Source organism: Dinoponera quadriceps, unplaced genomic scaffold, assembly GCF_001313825.1.
Source record: "Dinoponera quadriceps isolate SergipeBrazil2010 unplaced genomic scaffold, ASM131382v1 scaffold5499, whole genome shotgun sequence".
In the NCBI taxonomy this organism is placed as follows: Eukaryota; Metazoa; Arthropoda; class Insecta; order Hymenoptera; family Formicidae; genus Dinoponera; species Dinoponera quadriceps.
In genome coordinates, this window is record NW_014559924.1 from 1 (window position 1) to 22,558 (window position 22,558).

Genomic DNA, 22,558 nt, shown 5'->3' on the forward strand with positions numbered 1-22,558 from the left:
AAAAAGAAGAGACGAATAAATAAACAACGGTTGTTAGAGACACATAAACAGTTAATGGCGAAGAATAAAGATTTATTTGTGCTAACATAAAAGTGTACTGTGAGTTTATATATTAACCCCTTGACATACAATGACGAGTGTGACTCATCATTCATTTCATGGGCCACTGTAGACTTTGACGAGTCTGACTCGTCAAACGTTTTTTTCGGCGGACGCCGTGCAGTTTCCAATTAGATTACATAGTTGCTTCACTCGTGCGTCGATTCTCGTTTGTTTATAACGTTCGAGATGGCCCAAGAACAAAAAAGCATCAAACATATAAGAAGGAGCACACTCAAAGTAACATTCAGTTTAGCAGGAGTCTCGCACAGTGAATGTTATACTAGCCAATATTTGAGTTTAGTAAAGATTATAAATAATCCCTGTAACATGTATAAGTCGGATGCATTATATGAAAGTGACGATGAGAAATTACGTATAAAGAGATGCCGCGTGTGCGTAAAAAACAACATAAGAAGTGAAACAACGTGGCAGTGCAAAAAAGCATTTAAAGCAGATACTATTTTTGATGAAAAAATCAGAGATGTTCAGACTTTTACTTGAAGGACTCTGGGCGGCCGAATGCGCTCGATTCCGTTTATCTGTCGATCAGCTTGCATTGTGCTCAGAAAAGAAAAAGAAGCGTATACCTCTTCCCTTACTCTCCCGAAATTTGAAAGTGAACATCATAAAAAGACAATCCCGAAGTCCAGTTACCGAGATAGTCTTCTAAAATAAATCTTCCCAAGATATTGATAGCGTTTCCCCGAAAAATTATAAAATCACATAATTTAAAATAATTATAATAACGCATAGTATTATCATTATGGTTACGTGTTGCTTAATAATAATAACTAATCATTTAATATTATTATGAAATAATAATGAGTATTATGGATTAGTATTATAAAAAAATACTGTCTTCCGATGTATTATGTTGTACTGGTTTCAGCATCACGTTTCGTGTGTGACAATTGCACGCTTCCAACGATATTCCAGCAAAATTAAATTTCGAGAGCTTGCTTCGCAATTCGTCGCGTCCAACCGTTTCGAACTTTGTTGAGTTTTCATTTCTCGAAATATATCCGCATGCCTCTACCTTTACCACCAACAAAGACGTTGTCGAAGTCATGACGAACTCAAGTTCCTTGATAAAGACTAAAGTGTCAAAGGTATTTTCTTAATTTTATATATCATTTTTCATGTCATTTAATTTCTACTTTATATTATTGTGTTGATTATTATGTTATTGTTACTGCCAGTACCAATAATGGTATGAATAAAGAAAATAATCATTATTTACTGTTATCTTGTAGTACGTAAGATGCATCTACATAGGAAGAAGTAGAAGTAAATCAAAAACAGAGGAAACTTTGAAACCTGGTGAAGAAGAAAACAATGGAAGTCATGTAACGATTTGTTATTTTTTGAGTAACAGTGACGAGTTATTTTTCAAAATGAGCGGGAGTAACACGAAGTAAGTTACTTCTCAACAAGTAACTTCCTAAACCCTGTGAAATCAGCAAGCTGAAGAAACAATGAAAGAACTTACCATAATAACTGGTATATCAGTCTTTGGGTCGACATGTATCTTGAGTTTTCTCTGCTCGTCCACTGGTAGTATGTTGCACGAGTCATATATCTCAAGGATGCCATGCACGATTTGATCAATGCTGTTGGAAATCTCTGCAGTTGCTCATGACAGGAAAATCTTCAATGATCCACGCAGCTGATCGTTCCTCATGAGCAACTTCTGCATGCTCGAAATCAGTCCTGGCAATGAGCTGAAGTGTTTCTGCATGTCAACCATTTGGCTCGGACGAGTCGCACTGGCGGGCTTTGGCTCGACGCAGCTGAAGGAATAAATTGGGCTGTCAGTTGCCGATTAACACGTTCACGCCGGGGTGACCCACCGGTGGGTCACACTTGACTGTTCCGTGGGGCGACGTGACCCACCGGTGGATCACACTTGACTGTTCCGTGGGGCGGCGTGACCCACAAGTGGGTCACGCGTTTTCAGAAAATTCGTCGTTAAAAAAATAAGTTGATTTTATTTTTTCTCAACATTACATATAAAATTGAGTATTTTTTATTTATTTAATCTTAAAAAATAATCTTATATATTTAAAAATTAAAAAATTTATTTATTTATTTTTATTTATATCTATGCAACTTTTCAAAACATTCTAAGCATAATGTGGGCTGGCCCTTACAACGCGTACAATATGTCGTTACTTTTTTACTTTTTTTCGCGGCATATAATCTATTTCGTATTTTTGATAATTGTTTGTAACATTCTTTACATCGTTTTCTTGTGTTCCTGGCAGCCCCTTTGTATGATTGTAGAAAATGTGTACGTTTTCTTGACGGATTTCTCTTTTCTATTTCAGCTTCTTCGATTTCTCTGTGATGATTTTTGTTCAAAAGATGATCGATAATTTGTTCTCGAAATTTTAAAATTGGAATTTTTTTAGTTCCCCATTTTTTGTGGATATACCATGCATTTACCAGGCATGTTCCGCATATTATTTCTATCATAACTTTTCTGTACCATTTTAGTGTTCTTCCAAGACAACTGTAGTAAGAAGACATTTGATCAGATAAATCGACACCCTTTTTCGCATTATTATAAAAAAAAACAGTATCTGGTTTGAATTTATTATTTGGCCCCTGAATAATTGCACATTTATGGTTCTGAGAAGTTGTTATCATACATACGGGCCTTTTGTCGGTCCATTTCATAAATTTTACTCCTTTGTGATTTTCAAAACTTATAATGCTACCCCGAACTTGCTTTTGCTTTGATTGTGGTGGTAGATGTTTTTTGTTTTTTTTTATTGTTCCACAAATAAATGTTTTTTTTTGCAATAATTCCTCGGCCAAAGGGATACTAGTATAAAAACTATCTGTAAATAGTATGCGGCCCTCGAATAATAAATCTCTGATCAATTTTATGACTACGTCATGAGAATGTGTCTTGGCGATTGGTTCTGCATTTTTCCCTGCATAAATCTCCATATTATAGGTATAACCTTCAGGAAGGCACAGTTTGTATGCTTTTATGCCATACTTATGACGCTTGCCTGGAATATATTGGCGAAAAATAAGACGTCCTCTCCACGGAATCATACTTTCGTCGATAACAATGTTTTTTCCAGGTTTAATAGTGCTTTTAAATGTGTGCACAATTGCTTCAAATACATTTCTTATTTTATATAATCGATCTTCTGTTCTAGCCGTGGTATTGTCGGAGAAGTGTAAATATTTGAGAATAAATATAAATCGGTCACGTTTCATCGCATTTTTAATACGAGCGTTTGCATATATGTCATTTTGTGACCAGTATAATCTAATGTCTGGTACCTTTACTATACCCATAATTAGCAAGATGCCAAAAAAAGTATTTATTTTATCTTTTGTAATAGGCTCCCAGGCCCGTTGGTGACTTGTGCTGTTACATGCAGAATTATTTATGCTTTGTGTAGCGTATTTATTTGTTTCTTCTGCGATTATTTCAAGTATGTGATCCGTGACGAATAATTTATATAACGAAACAGGATTGTCGCAGTCAAAGTTGTGAATTAAAATTTCCTCTTCCTCAGCATATTCATTCATTCGTAGCTGTCTTCCTATTATTTTCTTCCATTCATTATCACCNCAGCCCGCGGAGTTCGTGCCGCTGGACGAGTTCTTCGCGAAGACAGGCGTGGAGTATTTTAAGGTTAGACGGTCTCCCCGAAGGAAAGTTCGCCGATTCGTCGGCGAATTTTTCGTAATCGCGCCAATATTTCATGTGGCTCCCTCGATCATGGTGTCATTTTCCGGGTTTGGAACGCCGACTTCCCCTTGACACTCGTAACTCATGACTGACTGACTCATGATTGACCTTGAGTGCCCGATTGCAAGTCGCAATCCCGCTCCTTCCTTCCTGCATTTCTAGTGGCAGGCAGCCTGTCGGCTTTGTATCGCCCCATCACTATTGGTAAAGCTCGCTCAATGTCGAACTGCTTTCCACACGTGAGGTTTGTTCCTTTCAGATGAACCTTTTTTACACCGGCGCAGGTGCGCTCGATTTGATAAAACCGAAGTTCTGTAACTGTCGTGAAAACAATGGTGGTTGGATGAAAATAAAAGATAATAATTGAAAAAAAAGTATAGTAATATTGCTAATAATGATGAGTAAAATAAAGTATAATAAAAAATACTGCTAATAAATGAAGTATAATAATGAGATATAGATATCATTTTCATCGAAGTTATGCAGCTATGCATTGTTCAATTTGGCCTATTTTTTACGATTATGAAGAGTTAATTTAATCTACGCAAATTGTTAGCGAATGCACTCAAAATGTTAGAGTGCACCGCTCCGGCTGGATCTGGCCAGCACAGGGCACGGAATGCAGTGAAGGATCGGTGTCAGGAAAATAGTTAGGAACTCGAGTGCAGTTAAGGCAATAGTTTATTTAGTCATTGAGACGAGACAGAGTGGCAATCTGGCCCTTACCGTTCAAGGCGTGAGGTGACGTCCTTCGGTTTGTCGAACAAACGTGTTCAGAAATCGCTCGAACGGCCTTCCTGGGCGCCCGCCAGTGCCGAATTCTTCGCAGCGTTTGACGATCGGAATGGTCTTGTTCTTCTTATTGTCCGCCACGCGCAACCACCATTGTAGGATGACGTTATTTCGACGATGACGACGTTCAAAATGAGAAATATAATTTAAGGTGATGACCGAGAGATCGCTCGCGAGTTAGTCGCGAGGACGCGGATGTTACATCGCAACGCGATGATTCGAGATAGTGAGCATTGAGTTCTCGCACGGAGAGTAGTTGAGACCGTAGCGAGTCGAGAAAAGCGAATAATTAGAATAGACTAAATTGCTCTAACTTCTTTGTGCTCACTTCTGATCTGTCGCGCCCGAAGGCACCCAGTTTTATAAGGTTATTGGTGCCAAGCGGAACGAGCTTATTAGTTATCCTCCGATCGAATGAAGCATTAGACAATGTCCAAATATGCTAATGTTCTGTGATCTGGATCGACGAGTCTATTAACCTTATTATTTAGACTCTTATTATTAGGCTGTTCTTATAATAGATACAAGATGTCGAGGGTTTATCCGCTTTTATATCGCGGGTCTCCTTTTGTTATCGGTTGTCAACCCTCATATTGTGTCGAGGAAGCAATTCGATTCTCGCATCATGCTCGCTTCACGTGTTGTGACAATGATAAATTGAAACTCTCTCTGTTTATAGCTAATGGAAATTCGAATTTTGAACACAAATAATATTTTATGAGATGAGCAAAAATATTCTGAGTTTTAGATTTCATACAACCGAGACAATAATTTAAATTTTATTTATCTTCCCGCTCTTTTGCGGTTTTAAAGCATTGACATTTGGCCTTCTAAAATGCCATGCGGTTTTGGCGTTTGATGCTCATAACTTCAAAAATCAGTAGTGTTCACGATGGCGATAACAGAAGAGCATATTCGATTTTCCATCCACTTCGCGTTTCATCCGAAGAAAAATGCTGCTGAAGCCACTGAAATGGTTTGTGCTGCATATAGAGAGAACGCTGTAAGTCATGTTACGTGTAAAAGATAGTATCAAAAATTTCGTCAAGATTTCAGTCTTGAAGATGAACCGCGTGCTGGACACCTTCAAAAGATTGAAACGGACGAATTGCAAGCATTGCTGGATATAAACTCTGCACAAACTGAAAAGGAACTTGCAGAACAGCTTGCAGCAAGCCATTTTCGTACGTTTACATATAATGGGAAAGTTTCAGAAAGAAGGTAGGTGGGTTCCGCATAAACTGTCCGAAGACAACAAAAACCGACGGTGTGACACTGCACTCACTTCGCTTTCAAAGTTCCGGAAAAGAGATTTTCTGCACAAAATTATGGCGATGAAAAGTGGATTCTTTATAACCCTAAGCGTAGAAAATTATGGGTTGAACCTTTGACATTGACGCCAAAGCCCAATATCCACGCCAAGAAGGTTTTGCTCTGTATCTGGTGAAATTGGAAAGGTGTGTTTTATTACGAGTTGTTACAACCGGATAAAACAATTACGGCAGACCACTACCAACAACAATTGACCAATTTGAGCGATGCATTAGAAGAAAAGAGGCCATTTACTGGGCAAGGAAGTTATAAAGTGATCCTGCTTCATGACAATGCCCGACCACATATTGCAAAAACGACTCAGGACATATCTTTGCGTTAGGCTGGGAACTTCTCTCGCACGCGGCGTATAGCCCAGACATAGCGCCTTCCGATTACTACCCATTCCGGTCGTTGCAGCATCACTTGGCTGATATACATTTCGTGAGATTTTAAAAGATACGAAAATGCGTTGATGACTTTATCGCTTCGAAGCCGGTGAGCTTCCATCGTCAAGGAGTTCGCAAACTACCCGAAAGATGGCAAAAGGTCATTGATGCAAACGGAGAATATTTCGCTGATTAATAGTTTTTTGTTTGTTGTTGAATAAAGATTGAATTCTGCAAAAAAAAGCTTAGAACATTTTTGCTCATCTAATAATACACCTAGTATAAAAAAATGCGTCTAATTTGCCGTCGGATCGTTCTGTTTAAGAATAAAAAAGTCGCCTAACATGTCATTGAATAGAGAACTTGAAAATAAGATCTAATCCGTTATTGATTTGTACTATTTAAAAATTAAAAGGTCTAACTTGAGCCAAAATTCAACAAAGTATGCGTCTCAAAAATAATCACAAAAACACACTTTTTCTCGAACTTCAAAGTGTTGTTCCCCTTAAAACAATTACATTCAAATATTTGACTCATTTTTGCTAAAATAAGGAACAATCTTATGCGGACATAACTTTGAAAGTTTTTGAACTTTTTTATAATGTTAAAATAATTGTCTTTCAGGTAGATCATCTGAATTACGAAAAGGATGATACTTTGATAAAATTACGACAGGATCGCTCTTACACATACGAAGATGAGATAACGTGCTCCAAAGAGTGCTTACAAAATTACGAGGAGAAGGTACGAAAGATAAAATTAATGTCCAGTTAAACTCAAGGATTATAGTTAGTGTGCGATTCTCATCTCTCATGACATATAAAATAATTTTTTTTTATATCAAATGAAATAATCACACCTTTTAGATGGATCTATAAATCTCTGATATCTCCAATCATTAGTTTTCTTCAAAATTCAACTTATTCGTTTCAGCTAAAGAATTTCTATACCGAGCACCTTCACACCGACGAAGAGATCCGTCTGGTTCTGGACGGATCAGGTTATTTCGACGTACGGGATAAGGACGATCAATGGATTCGAATTGAAGTGAAGGCCGGCGATCTGATAATTATACCGAGTGGAATCTACCACCGTTTTACTCTGGACTCTGACGTAAGATTTCAATGCTCACAAATACATTCCTTTCTCTCAGCCTCCACCTACAATAGGTGCATTAAACCCTAAACTTTAAAAAATTTATCGATCACAGATCGATTATTCTCCTTATATTCGACTGTGATTGGTTAACTTCTTAAGGTTTAAAACACTTACTATAGACCGGGACTTACGATCTTTAAAGTAAAAAAGATCAAGTAGATTCTCTAAAGTTTTTTTCGTTTTTTCAAATTATAAATTATTCATATTACTTTTCTATAAATTACTTACGGCGTTTTTAAAAATGTTATATTTTCATTTTTAAAGAATTAAAAGATTGCAAAACGAATAATTTATAAATATTACAAATAATTTCTTAAAATATAGGGGACACACGTGGAACATAACTTGTTCGTCATTCGTTTTAGAATTACGTGAAGGCGAAGAGATATTTTGTGGGGGAGCCGGTTTGGCTGCCGCACAACAGGCCGGCCGATAACATGGAATGCCGGAAGATGTACCTCACACGGATGGAAAAGGGCTTCGAAGTGCCTCCAGTTTAATAAACTACGTGCCGATACAACGGGCTTTCGTGAAAACATATTGGAGCGAGTCGGAGAAACAAGTTCCGTCTTATAGATATGTAGAGAAAGATAAATACTCGCTAGCTGTATCTCGGATATTGCTTACGATTCAACCCGATGTTTTTCACATATTCCATATTTTGTACGACTTTTGAATATTAATATGTCACGTTTGCGTTATATACAAAGACGGTAGCTGTAGCAACATTTGGAGCAGCTGTATATACAATCCTTTTAACATATATTTGAATAAAAGAGGAAACTGCGCTTTTATCGAAAAGTTTTTACAATCGTTCAACGGAAACCTTTATATGTGTAATTCTTGATTCATTGTCAGACCAGTGCTCGACAATAATATAATACAATGTTAAATTAATCGCTAAAACATTGATCCATATTCCTTGTTTATTTATTTTTCAATTTTCTTTATTTTCTGACATTAGGTGTAATTACCTTATCATTTATTTGTAATAAATGTTTAGAGAAATACCTCTTTGCAATCATACATTTCCGCAATATATATTTTTCAACATTAACACTTACGTACAAACGAAAGAACCTTATATAGTATAATACGAATACTGAAAATTTCATCGAGATTTGGTAAGAATATAACAAATTTATATACATTTTTCTTTGCTTTTCCTTTTTTTTCTCAGTACGTCATATCCAATGAAGTAACACTTGGTAACAATTAACATGATTCTCTTCGCCATATCTCAATTTCTCTTTAACGGGAAACCCGATATTATTAAATTACGATGAGCAGCATTGCGTGTTGTGTTCACAATCGTAAAATGAATCGTTATCAAATCGTAAAAAGTTGTTTCGCGCACAAATGTTACAATGTATTAAATATCGCAGTTAGTATCTTAAAATTACAATTCGTTCAAAACTATACATACGGAACTTTAGCAAAAACGTAATATGTTTTTCACGCAAAGTTAAACTATCATATACATATATACTTGATATAAACACACTTGACACATTTCTCTCACACTCTTCCGTCGGATATTTGATAAAAATCTGTCGTTGTTACGATAGAAATTGTAAAAACTAACTGTACAAATGGAGAGGTAGAGGTATGCGCGAATACAACGTTTCGGTTTTTTCTTCGAAGAATTAAGTACGAAATCGTCCTACACATCTTTTTACACTTAACCCGTTGCGGTCTTATGTCGAGCATCACTCGACACAGCGTTTCGTTCCAGCAAGTCCTATGTCGAGCGACACACGCGTTTCGTTCCAACGCGTCCTATGATGCGACAGAGTCGACGTTGACAGAGTCTTCATCGTACGCTAAAAGAGATAAGATAAGAGCTGTGATGTAGCATCATAAATGTTTTCCAAAGTAAACGGTACCAAGCGGATGAGCGATTGGCGAAATCTGTGCGGACCGGCTGGGACGAAATTGCGAATACAGCGCGGACGCAAATATTGCGCGAATACCGCAACGGGTTAAAGTGTGCTTTTTTTATGTGCTTCTGTCCCTTTCAGCTGCTTTTTTAAATTTTCATCTTTCTCTGCAAACGGTGCAACGCTCAATGTGCAGGGCAAGTGCGAGGAAGTGCTGCTAAAACGAACTTTTTTATTTATACATTTATACATTATTGCGCTAAAAGTTCGCACTAAACACCACGCCCGATGTGCTGTTTCTTTTTTGAGAACTCTCCTCCATCACTCCAAACTTCTTGTATTCGCCCACCTTCTTTTCGAAAAAATTCGTCTTGCCCTCCAAGGAGATAAAGTCCATAAACGAGAATGGATTCTCCGAATTGTAGACCTGGACAATGTTTTTTAAATGTTATGTGATAATAATAAAAAATGGAAAAAACGCAGATATGTGACATGGTACAATATGGTTTAGTTTCCATCGGTCTCGAGAAGTGTGTCAACTAATAATTTTTTATTAGATCTTGATATCAACTTAATATCGTGTACGCTGTTTACATCATATCGTCGATATCAAGATAATCTAATAGAAAAGTTAATATATGTATCAAGTGATCACTGTAAATTAAACCTATTTGTAGAGTAGAGATGTTAATAAATTAGAAATTGAGAAGTATTGATAAATGTTAATAGATGCAAATATACTGTGATCGTTACCTTTTCGAATCCTAATGCAACGAATAATCTATCCGCGACGAATTCGATGTAGGTGCACATGAGTGCGCAATTCATTCCTATCAGCTGTACCGGCAATGCCTGTGTCAAAAATTCCTTTTCAATTTCAACAGCGTCCATGATGATAGTTTTGACGCGCTCGAACGAAGGTTTTTGTATGACGTGTCTGAACATCAAACACGCAAAATCGCAATGCAATCCCTGGAATAAGCGAAAATTAAATATTCTTAATAACGTTAAAATTTACTTAGGAAAAAATAGCAGGAATCAAAAACAATAAAGTATAAAAATGAAGGAAATTAAGTATAAAAATATGTAAAAAAATATATTTTATATAATATCTCAATTTTATTTTTCTATTTAATTTCATCTTCTATTATCTTTAAATATGTTTTCTCATATTTTAAAATTACTAAATTTTCAAGCAACATTATTATTATATAAAATATCTTACTAATTTATATTAAAAGAATTAAAAAGTAATAAATATAAAGAGCATTAGAGATAAAGAGCGAAGATACGAAGCAGTAAAAAAATTACCGTGAATTATACTGACCTCGTCTCGCGAAATAAGCTCGTTGCTGAACGTGAGACCCGGCATCACTCCTCGCTTCTTCAGCCAGAAAATGGCGGCGAAACTGCCGCTGAAAAATATTCCCTCGACCGCAGCGAACGCGATTACACGTTCCGGGAACGTTGCACTATCGTGATTGATCCAATTCAACGCCCAATTGGCTTTCTTCGCGACGCAGGGCAAAGTTTCGATTGCATTGAACAGGAAATCTCTGCAAATGAAGATCATGCACTGATTAGTAACAATGTACACAGATGATACACGGATGTTTTAGATTGATGCAGTATATACATGTTGCAGAAAATTGGAGCTACTTCAAGAACCATCACTGTTTAAAATACGTAAGTTTCAAGACTTCTGTTTCCTCGCTGCAATTATCCTGATTAATGAGTCGGGAACCAGAAAAAATGTATGCACAAAGTTCTTGCAGAGCATATTGAAATAAAAAAATATAAAATAATATTTGCAAACGATTCAAGTACATTTGTAAAATATTCCGAAAACCTATCTTCTTCTTTAATAACCAATAGTTGTGAAATTAATGTGACAAAATTACGGAAAAAGATAGCCTAAAGAGGGAGATTGCATGCTATGTTAATTTGATGATTATTTATTGATCGTCAGATCGTCTTTTTGCTTCAACGTATTTCGCAAGAATTTTAGGTATAAGTTTTCTTACTTCCGACGTCATTAAACGAAATGACTGCAGCGAGGAACCTTGATGAATGAAAATTTAGAATTAATCTCTTTTTCTTGATTGAAATGGCTTTAGCAAAAATTTCTCTACTCAATATTTTGGCTCTGTTTTTAATGTATTATATATTTTGTATACTTTTGTATAATACAATATTGCGATTATACTCACTTCTCTTTCGGATCGGAGATGTAGGTCTCGATAAGCAAGGAATACATCTCGGAGTGGATGTTCTCTATAGCGATCTGGAAGCCGTAGAAACACCGCGCCTCCGAGATTTTCACCTCTTGGCAGAATCTCTCAATCAGATTTTCATTAACGATGCCGTCGGAGGCGGCGAAGAACGCTAACACGTGGGATATGAAGTATCTCTCGTCGGAATTTAGTTTCTCATCCCAATCCTTCTTATCCAGCTGTGAAAATTGAAAAAAAAAGAAATATATCAAATATACGAAAACCTTGTTTCATGTCTCGTAACGTTTTATTTAGTCAAGATAGAGACTCACTTTATGAAGAGGGACTTCCTCTATGGTCCAGAAAGAGGCGACGGCTTTCTTGTACATATCCCAGATGTCAGGATACTGAATGGGGAAGATTACAAAGCGGTTCGGTTCTTCCTGAAGCAACGGTTCCAGATCTGGATTGAAATCCTCTTTCAGCTGCACTTTGCGCACAGCCTTCGTCTTGGGAAGCTGCAAATGATATAATTTTCTTTATTGAATACTTGTAAAAGTACTTAATTTATTTCTTTTATATTATAGAAATTTGTAAAGTATATCATTGCAATTTGAAATATTTTAACTTTGTCAATTATATGAAAGAATATTTTGATACAAAATATATACAGGATAAGAAGAGAGAATGAGGGAGAGACAATAACTATTACTACCTTAAATATCTTTGAAATATGAGAGCAATAATCAACATTTATTTAACAGAAATGATTTCGACACCAATGGTCGTTACTTCGAACGTCTTCTGCAAAAACAAACCCTTTTCATCTTCATCTAGTTGTTAATAAGACATTTTTATCCTCCGAAGATATTCAAAGTGGCGATAATTATTACCTTACCCGACATATCGAGAAGAAATTATGCCTACCCCATTTTTCAATCCGTGATCCTGGGATAGAGTTGGCGAGATGCATGATTTCTTTGGCGATGTCTGGAAAAAGGAAAACACCTGATCAGTATAAAATATAAACGTGATATTCCCTGTCGTCTCTAAAGATGTGCGAGGTTAGTAAGGAATTATACTTAAGGATCAACCAATTCACTACAATATTGCACAGTGGTTCTCGATCCATTTATCTGTATTGTTGATGTTACAGGAAGCTAAATCATACTGTGACATCGCGAGGAAATGACATGATGCAATTTAACAAACACAATATCGCAACTGAAATATCTTATCCCGGTGTCATGCAAATGCAATCGCGACGACTTGTAATACCTTCGAATCAACATTATCCTCATAGCCACGTTGCGTCACTCGAGGAAATTTTCCGTATATTCATGACAAAGCGAAATGAGAAAAGAGTTGCAGGACATGTTGCACAATTATGCGCAACAAGAATCCATATTTCCGCGGGAGTATCTCGCGAAAACGTTTCACGAGTCGACGATGAATCACTTCGCATGCCACGTGTGTACGTGTGTACGTGCTGCTAAAAATATTTTAACCTAGAGGAGTATTGATGAGCACTCGGAAGGAAGGTACTGCGGCTGGCCTTACGGACGAATTCGCGAGGTGTTATTCGTGATTTCGGGGTTTGGTTTACCTTTTCACCATTCATTCCAAGCTAATGACATCGACCGAGGAGCCGTGCGACGTTATTAAAGACATTCTGAGACATTCCGAGCGGCGAGTACTGGCCATCTCAAGCCCTGTGTTGAACGCGCGCGCATAGAAACACATATACGCGGTAGTACGTGTCCGTGCAAATCGTTGGAGGCGGAGTGTAAATGCATTTGACGTGCAAAACGCATATTTGTTTGATATGACGCATAAATAACCTCGCGTTCAGAAGTGCATTTTTTGCGGTTTTCCTGCCTACACTCGACTGTGTCACACGTTAATTCATACGCCTCGGTGGCACGTGTCCGAACATAACACGGTGAGGAAAGTTGGACGTCCATAGTGCGAGACCAGTAAAATCATGAAGGATTTATCTGTAAAATCATAAACATAACTGAACAACGGAGTCATGATAGTTTCACATTGCATAAAAAATCAATCGCCTCGGACTATTAAAGGTGAAAAAGGCGATTACACAACTCAAATCTATCGGTGATCGCATTTGAACATTAATCAACAGTTCCTCAGGACAGTGTTCTTTTCAGCTCCAAAATAATGTATTTCCTTATCTCTCATTTCTCAAGTATTATGAATTTATTATTATTACTGTTATAAATTTTATAAAACAATCAATTCAGTTTTCTCTCACTTTTGGAAAAATGTCATTCTATTAAAAAAATTAAAAGAAGGAAAGTGTAATTGCATCCTCGTAAAAATCAAAAAAGATTCTATAGAAAATGGAGATACGCCATTTTGGTTCTAATGAATAATACCGAGTTCTACGTACGAGGAAGTATACGCCCTACACACAAAATATATACACTGTCATACACATACGCACACATGTTGCATACATACATATACTATCACAGAATGAATATATACCAGACGTAACATATATACATAAACACATACATAATACACATATACAAGTTATGTACATCGGAATTAAAAGATACAAGGAAAAAACAAACAGAATTCCCGCGTAATTTACACGAAGACTCGCAGGCTCTGAATTGGGAGGCATGCCTGAGAGAAGTCCGTTAAAAAAACTTCACAAAAAAAAAAGCTCGCTAAGCTCAGCGTATGATCTCTACGCTATTTACTACGAGCAGCGATTGTTCGTCGTTCATTCGCTCGTTTACACAAGTGTGTAGAGGCGAAAATGAGAACTGACTCGACAATAATGATCAGGCCGAAGTCGCGGCTCGAACGAAGCGTAAATTTCGCCGAACTCACGTGCAAGGAAACATCCTCGAGATGCTTGCGAACGTTCTCCTTGGTGGACTCGTGCAGCGGCATGACTATGATTTAAAATTGGGACTTGTTTGTGGATTTTCTATCGGGCGTACGACGACGATGGCACAGGTAGGTGAGAAGTGATGTGAGCGAGCGAGCGAGGAAGAAGCAACTGACCAACTCCCGGAATGAAACTGTAATAAACGTTCGGGCCGCCGTTTGATTGGATCTCACGGCCGGCGTTTCGCGCCCAAATATGGCGCACCAATCAGCTGGTGGCCGCGTTGGCGCCCAAATTCGGCGATTCTCGGTTGCGACGGTCAAGCGCGGCGAATCTTGCGCGAGAATATTCGTCGAGGAGTTTTCACGACGATAGGAAGCTGCGTCTCGGCGATTCGGCGCGACTGATCATCGCCGAGTCGCTCAATCCATCTCGACGCTTTCCCGCGCGCTCCGTGAGACTGCGCGATGCGAGATTGCTGTATCAGTGAATATTTATCGCTACAAGAAGGGCGATCATGATGTGCGTATTTATTGCGTGAGAAGGTACCTCAGGTGCATGTATGCCTAGCTATTCCCTAGACCGAGAGTTTATTTCACTCATTTGACGTTGGGCCGCTGAATGGGTGCAGGCCTCCTATACCATTTGCAAGTTAGATCGAGGGTTACTAAATTTCCTTCCGGACTATAGCCAGTATTCACAGTTGGATCTTAAAGCCTTTGCACGTAACAAATTTTTAGTCGTAATCGTAATTCCGTAAAATGGACCAATCGCAGTCGATTATTTTCCAAGCACAAAGGGAATAATCGTTCGTACGGGACGTCGATGATAAGTTGTTTATTTGTTTATTGTCGAAATTTGTTTATTTGTTTATTGTTTTTGTGTACTGTTAATTGTTTATTGTCGACTAGCTTGTTCGCAATAATTGGAAAACCATTCTCCGTGACCAGGAGCTTGAGGTTCATTGTTAAGCCCGTATCAGACTACGGATTAGGATTGAGATTGGTTTGTAATTTGACGAATCAGAGCAAAGTTCACTAAACTCCAACACTACGGATTAAGATAGAAATTGGATTGAAACTTGATCAATCAGAGCAAATTCGACTAAATTTGAGTTTAGTGAACTTTGTTCTGATTCATCAAATTACAATCCAATTTCCATCCTAATCCGTAGTGTGATACGAAACATTACATATGTTGTACGACGAATATTGACGGATGTGCTGATTGGTTGTCTAATAGAGAATTGCTAGAGTGTCTAGAGAAAATGTTAGGGACACTAGAAATTCTCTATCCGACAGCAATCGATATATCTGACAAACTAGTCCTACACACGTGTAATATCAGCTCTAATATTTGTCATTAATTATTTAAGAAGTAACGAATTGTACAATTCCATATAATTTCCATTACTTTTTCTCGTCAACTTTAAAGCCTTTTTACGATTTTTCTACAATTTGGAGCATTTTACAATTCAATGTTAATTATCTGTATAGACGCATATGTGCAAAACAACGATAAAAGTAACTAATATATTCGTTACCCTTATGCAAAAGATATAATTACGTTAAAATTATCATTACTAATGAGGAAAAGTAACTTAACTACAGTTATTGAGAAGTTTGAAAAAAGAAAAACTTGCAACGGCAACAATTCACAATGTATTATTTTCTAAGGCCTGGTTGCACCAACATTATATTGCTTTCAAACGAGACTTAAACATGTGTTTATCATTATTCTTCTTTTTAAATAAATAAAGACAGAAACATACTTAAGTTTTGCTTAAAATCAAAATAACGTTACCGCAATGACCTGACTCTATTAAATATTAACGAATTCGGTGGTAAATACCGCTTCTACTGGACTTTCCGACTGAGCGTAAAGAATATGAGAATAAAAAGTTATCGCAAAAGTTATTGCAACTTGGAGCATACATTCATTTACAATATGACATGTTAGATTCGCAGGAGGAAAATTATATCGACACTTCTCGTGTTTCCTCGCAATGAAAGACAAATACGTTCGGGAGACTGTTGCAATTAAACCATATTTATTTGAATAATTATTAGAATAGTAAATGTAGATACAATAGAGAACGTTTTTAGCAGGCCAATTATCCAGCAATATTTCACGAACTATATCGTTATCTCTTTTCTTTTCTCTGGAACAGATGCATCTTTCAAGGTATACGCGCATCAATCGAACGTATAAAAAGTTCGATAACAATAAAAAGAATCGTTGATTGGGGTGACAATAATAATAATCTCAATAATTCAATGAAATAATAACGATCTCATGGCGAATGCATGATAGCACCACCGTTAAAACAATTAAAAGTATCATGACACTGTACAAAGATAAATCACATTGTTACAAATTCGGAAACTGTTAAAATTTCTTTTTTTTGCTTCTATACACACATATTCCGTTCCTCTCCGTCCTTCCTTTCTTCCTCCCCCCCCCCCTCACTCTCCCACTCTCTCTTTCTCTCCTTCGATCTTATCTTCTCTATCTCTTTTTTTCTTTTCTTATTTTTTATACATATATGTAAATGGCATCGTCGATCAACGGTCTAAAACAACAAAAATCGTAATAATTTACGTATAACTTGAGATTGCATTTTACGGCTCATTGTATCCGATTCTGTTTGTGTACGTGTGGTATGTGTGTGTTATGTATGCGTGTACGTAATACGCGTGTTTCTTGTGTATAGGGTAAATGATTATTCTTCCCGTTACGTATGCGGACGTTAAAATATGTTTCTCGTCCGTTTGCGTATGCATCCGACAATTGTGTGCTGCTTGCTGCTTTTAAATGGCATCGATATCGAAGTCATCGTCGGAGTCATCGTCATTGGCGGCGGCGGGCTTCTGCGCAGGCGGTTGTTGCTGCTGTTTCAGAGGTTGCTGCTTGGCTCTATCATCATACTCAATCTGGAAGGAAAAGGTAACATCGTATCATTGTAAAGCAACATTGTTACACGCATATGAAATAATAAGATTGGAAAGTAACGTAGTGTTAACCCTTTCGCTCCGACGGGCGTATATATACGCCCTCGGAGAATGACCATTCATAAACGAAGAGCGTATACATACGCTCTGGAAAAATGAGCGCTGAAGTACGAAGAGCGTACATATGCGTTCATACCATATATACTTTTATTTCATACTTTACATGAGATACTTTTGTTAATCGAGTATCTGGCAACGCTGCCTCAAATAGTTGACTATCATGAAATAAAACACTACCGACGAGAAAAAATAAATTAAATTATTAATTAATAATAAATTAAATTATTATTAAATTAAAAAAATAAATTATGATTATAAATTTTTATAATTTAGAAAGTAAAATGATATTACTAAATATAATAAATATCATTGTAAAATTTAGAGAACAAGAAACGACTTCTACTTACTTCGTAGCATTCCATACCTCAGTGTCAACTACTCAGTAATGCGCTCCGTTCACAGCGATCACATTTTGTCACAAGCGCTCCGTAGCGAAAGGGTTAATATCGTCAATGATATGAATTATTTTTCTAGTAACGACTTAATAACGGTGTTATCTTCCTTCATTTTAACATTTTCTTCAGTAATAATAATAATATCGTAATAAGTTGTTAGTGTAACGGTAACTAATATAATTGTTACTTTTGTCATTACTTTCCGCATATAGAACGCCATCCTAAATAGGATTGGAGATAGAGAATTAAAAAAAAGAAAAAGAAAAAGAAAAATGAAACTCTAAAATTTGGTGGAGCGAAGTAAGACAATAGTAAATAAATTGCAACAACTCATTACTTCTTGAATAACGATGATAGTAATGAGTTATTTTTCAACGAGTCGCAGTAACAAGTTACTTTTAAAATGTAATTTCCTCAACCTTGCCGCTGACAATAAACAAAGAGATGGGCAAAGATAACTAAATTGTTTCTGCGAAACAAAGTTGCGCCAATGAAACGATAATGAGTTGCCTTAAGAAGCTCGCTACGTTTAAAAGACACAATGATTGTGCAAGCGTTCGCCATCTTTGTCGATATTCTATTCTAGATCTCTATCATGGAGATTTAAAAGTATGTCCCCCAATAATCACTCAACGACTGCACAACCGTTGTTTTCTAAACACACTTTTTTCCAACCCCATAAAGTATAGTTCTTATTCACCAATCGTTTGATGCGCGTATTAAAAAGTAACTTTTTACTAAATTATTTTAAATTTCTTGACAACGTATATAAACGACAGCGTATTTAAGCTGATACGATGCACATCAAGAAGACATATTATACTAATTTAACATATCATTGTTTATATGTATGCATGTGCATCGAAATAAAGATAACTGCATAAAGAATTACTAATTGTATCAAATTACCACAGTATTAAACAATCAATGTAGGTCATGGATAATATGTCAAAGTAATTCCAAATTTATCCGACGAAGCACTTACTTCCAAATCGGATTCAGACTCAGACTCCTCCTCCTCAGCGACCTTCAACCACGTGAGGAACGGCACAGCTCTATCGTGAATCTCTTGAGACAGGTCCTTCGAAACGTACTTCTTGCTGACTTTGCTCGACCACTCGTCGAACGCCTTCTCCTCCAGAATATCGGCGTCGTAGAACAACTGCAGGTGGAAAACCAATTACAAATTTATCCTCGTGTCAGCCTTTGGCGATTGATATAAAATATATAAAGAGGTAAACTATTTGTGGCATTTATTATTTACATAGCACTATCTTTTTGCAAATATAACAGCTTTCCCTTAATAAAAATGCCGAGGGAATGTCGAGTTATTATTTATTAGTACACTCGCTTTTGCTTTCTTTCCGTTGACGTTAAGAGAGCGCATCAAATGGTCACGATTGCGAACAATTGCTCATGCTTGTCCAATAATCGGTCGTGACAGGAGCCAAAGTGATAGTTAGACGGTGTGAAAATTAATTTGATTAAGATGTGACGTGTTATCCCGTGGGAATCATTACATCCTGAAAACGTACATTCGCGAACTAAATATGCACGTTGCTAATCATAAATCTGAATTGATCTTATTACTTCGTAGTAACGAAATTCTTTAAAATATTCCGCAAAGTCATATGAAATAGGTGTAAATCAAGTTGCAATAAATATATGCATAATATATATGCTTTCTTTATATGTTCTTTCCTAATATGAAAAATATGTTAAATAGATGCCTAAGTCTTATGAGTCCGTCAAATGTCAACACAAAGAGTTAATTAAATAATTAACTGTCATATTAGCACATATGACAATACTTTTTTTTTAATTGAATACTATTCTTTCATTATTCCTAAGAAGTTGATTAACCGATTAATTCTGTTTTCAACGAAAAACTCCGTAATATATGTCTTTTATTTCTAGAATTTCTCTTTGTTCGAGAAAAGGATCTTGGATAGTCCAGCAAATGGAAATATATTGAAATGTAACTTAACTGGATCCAAGTATTGCATTTTATTTTATTTAATTAAATGTGTTTGAAAATTCGATCGTAAGTAAAAAAAAAACCAGGATTCGATAGGTTAAAATCCTAGTTATATTGCTATATTTCTATCTTTTTCTAAATAAGACAATCTTAAAGCAATAATTAGCTATTCAGCTAAAGTTCCAGTCTTATATTTATGACTATGGCAATGAATGTGCGAAAGCCTTAAGTCGAGTAAGAAGAAAATGAGTAATGTGAGAAGAAATGCCCTTGAATAAATGAAGAAAGGTGAAAAAAGTGAGTCGGACTCCCACGCGCTTGGGCCCACCTTGAAAATACCCGGGACCTTCGGCATCAGGGCGTCCTTGTGCAGGGCGATGACTTGCTCGATACCGCGTATCAGGTACCTCTGCGCCTTGATGTCGTCGTGGGTGAAGCGCAGCAGCAGTACGCGATACTTCTTCGCCTGGGCAGCGATCGCTTGGTCGAACAGCACTTCGGCAAGGATCAACGGCGCCTTGGTCTTGATCTCCAGCCTCTCCGCTTCGGCGATCAGCTCTTTGTGATTGTCGAGCTGGCCGGAATCGCGACGACACTTGACGAGCTTGTAGAACATGTCCATGCGCTCCTTCTCGGTCTTCTCGAGATCGTCGCTCATAGTCATACCCTTCGCGCCGTCCGTCAGATCCTGAAGACGGGCGCGCACAGCCTCCTCGGACACGTCCACCGCCCACTTATCGTCGTCCTCCTCGTCGTTCGCCACATTTCGCTTAGGCGGCTCCGCGATCAGCAGGTCCGCGGCGTTGTTGGCGTCGTGGCCGCTCTCCGGCGAGCCAGATCGGTTGCCGTTGGTGGTGGCGCCGGTGGTGGCGACGGTCGGTGTCGTGATCGTCGGGGAGGCGGTGGCGTTGTTGCCGGTGGCAGTGGCGCCGGCGGTGGCGTCGGCGCCGTTCGCTGCGCGCTTCGAGCGCTTGCCGCGCTTACCTTCCGTCAGCGAGCTGCCCTGCACCGCCGGATTCAAGCTCGGCGGGTTCTTGAGGATGTACGTGTTCAGCTTGTGATTGCTCTCCAAGAGGCCATGATGGCCGCAGGCCTTGCAGCCTTGCGAGATTGTGCCCTTTTTGGAACTAACCATCAGCTCGGTCTCCGGATTGTCGCACGCCGGGCACAGCACGTACCTGCGAATGAATCCGTCAAGTAGGTCCTGCAGCTTCGTGGCGTCGTGTGAGCCGTTTACGATGAACCGCTCGTTCTTGAAGTCGAACTGCGTCTGGGCTCCCAATTCGCAGCCGAAGTACTTGGTGGGATACGTGGCCGGCCGGCCGATCGCCTTCGCCACGTCCACCATGTTGACGATCACGGTCTTGATGCCGTTGCCTTTGCCTTCTACCTTGGCCTGGATGCGAGGCATCTTGTAACGGTAGAAGGCATCGCTGATGTTGCGGTTGACGTTGACGCTCCCCATGATAATGACTTCCGCTTCTTGCTCCTGACTGGCTTAGCGATCCTTCCGGATAACAGCAATATCTCACGTGACGTCGTTGTGATGAGGTATTGAACGAAAGGCGACGAGAGAATCGGGCCTCGCTTTCTCTCTCTTTTCTTCCTTTTCCCGAGCGGCTCCCTCAAGATGATGTTGCCGGTTCACGCGGTTTCTTCCCTCCGTCCTCTCTTCTTTCTCTCCTTCAGGTGGGTAACGTCTTCGTCCTCGTTCTCCTAGATCTCCTCCCCACGCTCCTCAGCGGCAGTTTGACAGCTGCGTGGCGACGCGGCCAGGCGACGTGGGCGGCTACCCGCTGGTAGCTGTATGTGACGTGTCGAGTCAGGGTGCTTCTTCTCGTTATCCGCGGTAAGGCTTGCCGCACTACCTGCTGGCGCCAGTCACGTTTCTCTGAACGGCTGTAGCTTCCGATGCCTATTGCTGAAAGAAGCAGGGGTGTCGCTTTTACAACGACGAAATTCGAGCGAGCAGTCGATAAGAGTCTCTCACCAAATTTTCAGAATAATCTTGTAACCAACGTATGCGTTTATCGCAGATCGCCGACGGCGGGCCGCTCGCTCGTACCTGGAAAATTTTGAAGTCCTGTGCTTGGGCAGGACCAGGTGATTCAGAAATCGTTGGGTGGTATCTTGATGCAGGTGTTGCCTCCTCGGTTTGATGGGCGGAGGGGGATAGTCCTCAATGATCATACACGCTGCCTGTCCGTTGCTCGTTGCTCTAAGAAGAAAGCCTGGATGGTACCAGGTTGCCGGTGTCAGCTCACTGGCTATGCGCAACAACAAACGACTGCACCGATCGTGGGTGATGATGTTGCCGTTTGCCGGTACCTCGGATGACAGTGTCCTACTGCCGCCGCCTTTGCTATACGCCGATCCTTTCCCTCTGGATGATACCCTGGATGTTTCTGCAAGGAAAAGCAGACAGACCAGTCAAACCAATTCTCTTTGCTCTAATTCTCTCTTTCGAAATTCATGCGGTTTGTTTCACACGCAAAACATTCTATTTTTTATAAAATTCTATCTTCCTCTTATAAAATAGGACTTTTTCATACGTTTATTTTTATTATATATTTTATATAAAATAATGTAAAAATAAATAATAATAAAATAATAGAGAGAAATAAAAAAATATATATATATATATAATTTTATATATTTATGTAAAATTCCACTTTTTTATTTTTCTTTCTC

The 22,558-nt window shown here is 38.4% G+C and overlaps 4 protein-coding genes across 7 annotated transcripts; 1 reads left to right on the forward strand and 3 right to left on the reverse strand.

Moving 5' to 3' along the window:
* Positions 1-51: 51 nt before the first annotated feature.
* On the reverse strand, positions 52-3,689 carry LOC106750582 (piggyBac transposable element-derived protein 4-like). Its single transcript, XM_014631027.1, has 2 exons — positions 2,758-3,689; positions 52-2,614 (listed from the first exon to the last, which is right to left on the reverse strand). Exons 1-2 carry the CDS (start codon positions 3,652-3,654, stop codon positions 2,510-2,512), a joined length of 1,002 nt encoding a protein of 333 aa, XP_014486513.1. The 5' UTR covers positions 3,655-3,689; the 3' UTR covers positions 52-2,509.
* Positions 3,690-3,691: 2 nt separating this feature from the next.
* LOC106750572 (1,2-dihydroxy-3-keto-5-methylthiopentene dioxygenase-like) lies at positions 3,692-8,373 on the forward strand (the record flags this gene model as incomplete). The annotated part of the gene is made up of 4 exons (XM_014631012.1): positions 3,692-3,760; positions 6,934-7,053; positions 7,243-7,422; positions 7,833-8,373. Coding segments are annotated over 4 exons (504 nt in total), but the record flags the coding sequence as incomplete, so codon positions are not given.
* A 118-nt stretch (positions 8,374-8,491) lies between these two features.
* LOC106750581 (ribonucleoside-diphosphate reductase subunit M2 B) lies at positions 8,492-14,850 on the reverse strand. Of its 4 annotated transcripts, XM_014631023.1 has the most exons (8): positions 14,423-14,850; positions 13,402-13,557; positions 12,488-12,550; positions 11,893-12,078; positions 11,558-11,799; positions 10,675-10,903; positions 10,101-10,319; positions 8,492-9,774 (listed from the first exon to the last, which is right to left on the reverse strand). In XM_014631023.1, the coding sequence occupies exons 2-8, from the start codon at positions 13,522-13,524 to the stop codon at positions 9,607-9,609; spliced, it is 1,230 nt and encodes a 409-aa protein (XP_014486509.1). In that variant the 5' UTR covers positions 13,525-13,557; positions 14,423-14,850; the 3' UTR covers positions 8,492-9,606. The 4 variants fall into 4 exon arrangements, with proteins under 4 accessions (XP_014486509.1, XP_014486510.1, XP_014486512.1 ...); XM_014631024.1 differs by lacking the exon at positions 13,402-13,557 and having other exon boundaries at positions 14,423-14,847; XM_014631026.1 differs by lacking the exons at positions 13,402-13,557; positions 14,423-14,850 and adding an exon at positions 13,167-13,389.
* Positions 14,851-16,444: 1,594 nt separating this feature from the next.
* Positions 16,445-22,024, reverse strand: LOC106750578 (eukaryotic translation initiation factor 5). Its single transcript, XM_014631019.1, has 4 exons — positions 21,933-22,024; positions 20,196-21,788; positions 18,875-19,051; positions 16,445-17,356 (listed from the first exon to the last, which is right to left on the reverse strand). Exons 2-4 carry the CDS (start codon positions 21,330-21,332, stop codon positions 17,234-17,236), a joined length of 1,437 nt encoding a protein of 478 aa, XP_014486505.1. The 5' UTR covers positions 21,333-21,788; positions 21,933-22,024; the 3' UTR covers positions 16,445-17,233.
* Between the last annotated feature and the right edge of the window lie 534 nt (positions 22,025-22,558).

Coding starts and splice junctions, on each gene's coding strand:
- LOC106750582 (XM_014631027.1), bottom strand. CDS start 3,654: ATGAATGAATATGCTGAGGAAGAGGAAATTTTAATTCACAACTTTGAC. Junction 2,615..2,757: donor AATGGACCGACAAAAGGCCC/GTATGTATGATA, acceptor TTCTTACTACAG/TTGTCTTGGAAGAACACTAA.
- LOC106750581 (XM_014631023.1), bottom strand. CDS start 13,524: ATGGACGTCCAACTTTCCTCACCGTGTTATGTTCGGACACGTGCCACC. Junction 12,551..13,401: donor AATGCACTTCTGAACGCGAG/GTTATTTATGCG, acceptor TCCTTTTTCCAG/ACATCGCCAAAGAAATCATG. Junction 10,320..10,674: donor AGCTTATTTCGCGAGACGAG/GTCAGTATAATT, acceptor CGCTTATTCCAG/GGATTGCATTGCGATTTTGC.
- LOC106750578 (XM_014631019.1), bottom strand. CDS start 21,332: ATGGGGAGCGTCAACGTCAACCGCAACATCAGCGATGCCTTCTACCGT. Junction 19,052..20,195: donor AGGTCCCGGGTATTTTCAAG/GTGGGCCCAAGC, acceptor TTCCACCTGCAG/TTGTTCTACGACGCCGATAT. Junction 17,357..18,874: donor AGTCTGAATCCGATTTGGAA/GTAAGTGCTTCG, acceptor TTTTCCTTCCAG/ATTGAGTATGATGATAGAGC.